The sequence below is a fragment of the Trichechus manatus genome, unplaced genomic scaffold (assembly GCF_000243295.1).
Source record: "Trichechus manatus latirostris isolate Lorelei unplaced genomic scaffold, TriManLat1.0 scaffold00053, whole genome shotgun sequence".
NCBI lineage: Eukaryota > Metazoa > Chordata > Mammalia > Sirenia > Trichechidae > Trichechus > Trichechus manatus.
The window spans coordinates 15025465-15027797 of NW_004443989.1; the positions used below are offsets into that span (position 1 = coordinate 15025465).

General features: G+C 40.9%; 1 gene segment (V, D, J or C); it reads right to left on the reverse strand.

Annotated features, from left to right (window-relative positions):
• Nucleotides 1-1210: 1210 nt before the first annotated feature.
• On the reverse strand, nt 1211-1713 carry LOC101359103 (immunoglobulin heavy variable 4-61-like). The segment is given in 2 exon segments: nt 1211-1542; nt 1625-1713. Coding segments are annotated over 2 exon segments (378 nt in total).
• Between the last annotated feature and the right edge of the window lie 620 nt (nt 1714-2333).

Below are 2333 nucleotides of genomic sequence, written 5' to 3' on the forward strand. Positions count from 1 at the left end.
AATCACTTTCTGTTTCCATGAATTTGCCTATTTTAAATCTTCCAGGTAAGTGAGATCATACAATATCTGTCACTTTCTGTCTGGCTTATTTCATTTAGCATGTTTTCGTGGTTTATCTATTTTATAGCATGTATAATAACTTCAATCATTTTTGTGATTCAATGATATTCCATTGTATGCATATAGGACATTTTGTTTATCAAGTCACCTGTTAATTGTCAATTGGGTTGTTTTCACCTTTTAGCTATTGTGAATAATAATGCATTAAACTTTTGTTTACAAGTATCTGTTTGAGTCCCTGCTTTCAATTATTTTGAGTATACACCCAGAATGGAATTTCTCAGTCATATGGTTATTCTATGTTTAAATTTTGAGGAGAAACCAAACTGTTTTCCAAGGGGGCTTCATTTTATTTTCCCACCAGCAAAAAAAGAAAAGAAAAAAAAATGAGGGCTGCAATTTCTCCATAATCTTAACAATACTCATAATTTTACAATCTTTTGTAATAGCCATTCTAGTAGCTGCAAAAGTGTATCTCATTGTGATTTTTGATTTGCTTTACCATAATGACTAATAGGAGTCCTGGTGGCATAGTGGTTATGAACTTGTCTGCTAACCAAAAAGTCAGCTGTTTGAATCCACCAGCTGTTCCTTGGAAACCGTATGAAGCAGATCTACTTTGTCCTATAGGATAACTATGAGTAAGAATTGACTTGATGTCAACAAGATTGTTTTTCATTTTTTTGAAATGACTAGTAAAGTTGAACATCTTTCATGTGCTTACTGGCCATTTGTAAATGTCCTTTGGAGAAACATTGGTTAAATCCTTTCAACTTGATTATTTGCCTTATTGCTGAGTTTTTAGAGTTCTTTTTATATTCTGAATACTAGATCCTAACTAGATATTTGATTTTCCCTCTGTGTTCCTTGGAAGGAAAACAGAACATTTTTTGTTTGTTTACTTTCTTTTGTATTTGCAAGAAATAGACATGAAGACAGGAAGAAGGAGACAGTGCCAGGGGAAGCCATTTGCTTATAGAAGAGAAACAAAGATCAGAGAGCAAAGCCCCCGCCCAAAAAATCCCTCTTCCTTCATCTTCAAACACTGTCCCTGTTTCTGGGGCTGGTTTGTTGATCTCAGTGGGTTCTGAGTTCTCACTGCAGCCCAGCTACTTCCTGCCACCCTGAGGAAAGGTTTGTGTCTGAGATCCTACTGACTTCCTTTCACTGTGCCTCTTGCACAGTAATATACAGCCGTGTCGTCAGTGGTCACAGAGCTCAGCTGTAGGGAAAACTCATTCTTGGATGTGTCTCTGGAAATGGAGCTGCGGCTCTTGAGGGATGGGTTGTAGTTAGTGCTACCACTATAACCTATATACCCAATCCACTGAAGCCCCTTCTCTGTGGATTGGCGGATCCAGGACCAGTAGTTATAGCTACTTGTGATGGAGACTCCAGAGACAGCACAGGTGAGGGAGAGGGTCTGTGAGGGATTCACCAGTCCTGGGCCTGACTCTTGCAGCTGCACCTGGGACAGGACACCTTGGAAGAAGGAAGACCACAGTCAGTCACAACCAGACACCACAGACCACAGCATCATTTCTGAAATTCTGGAAAAACTCACCTGGGGCTGCAGCGACCAGGCAGAGGAGGAGACAAAGCCACGTCATGTTTTCCTCTTGGGGGATTCTTTCTTTCTCAGAAACCCCAGCCCAGAATGAGAAATTATACTTGGTTGCCCAGACTTAAAGCCCTTCCTCCTTCATTGACTGAAAGATACATTTGCATGTGGGCAGCCCCGCAGCTACAAGAGTGCAACAGGAAGAGGAGAGGACTTGGGTTTATGGGACCACCGCTTTATGCAGGTCTTCCCCTATTTCTCTGGTCCTGGGAGAGAGTTATTTCTGCCCTGTGTACAAAAAAGTTGTATTTTCCAGAGGAAGTGGGAACCTTCCAGCACTGGTGTTGATTGTCTTCAGTTTGTGTTGGGGAGTACCTCTGAAGATATGGACACAGAGTTCTGGATGATTTTGGAGTATGATCTATCCCGTGGTCTTGACCTTCTGGTCACTATATATATGTGGAAGAAAGATATGTCTGAGGAAAGTGACCCAAGCCCCAACCATATGACTAAGTGGGCAAAGATTCCCCTACTCTCTTGTGTGTTTGCAGGAGGCGTCTCCTGTGTGTGTGATTTCGCTGTCTTTCTAGTGATCTCAGGACAAGTTTCTGTTCATATATCCAGGAAAATCAAAGTTTCTTAAAGTCATCAGGACAGGAGTGTGTAAAGAATTTGAAAAGATTTTCAAAATTACAGCCTATAGGACAAGTAG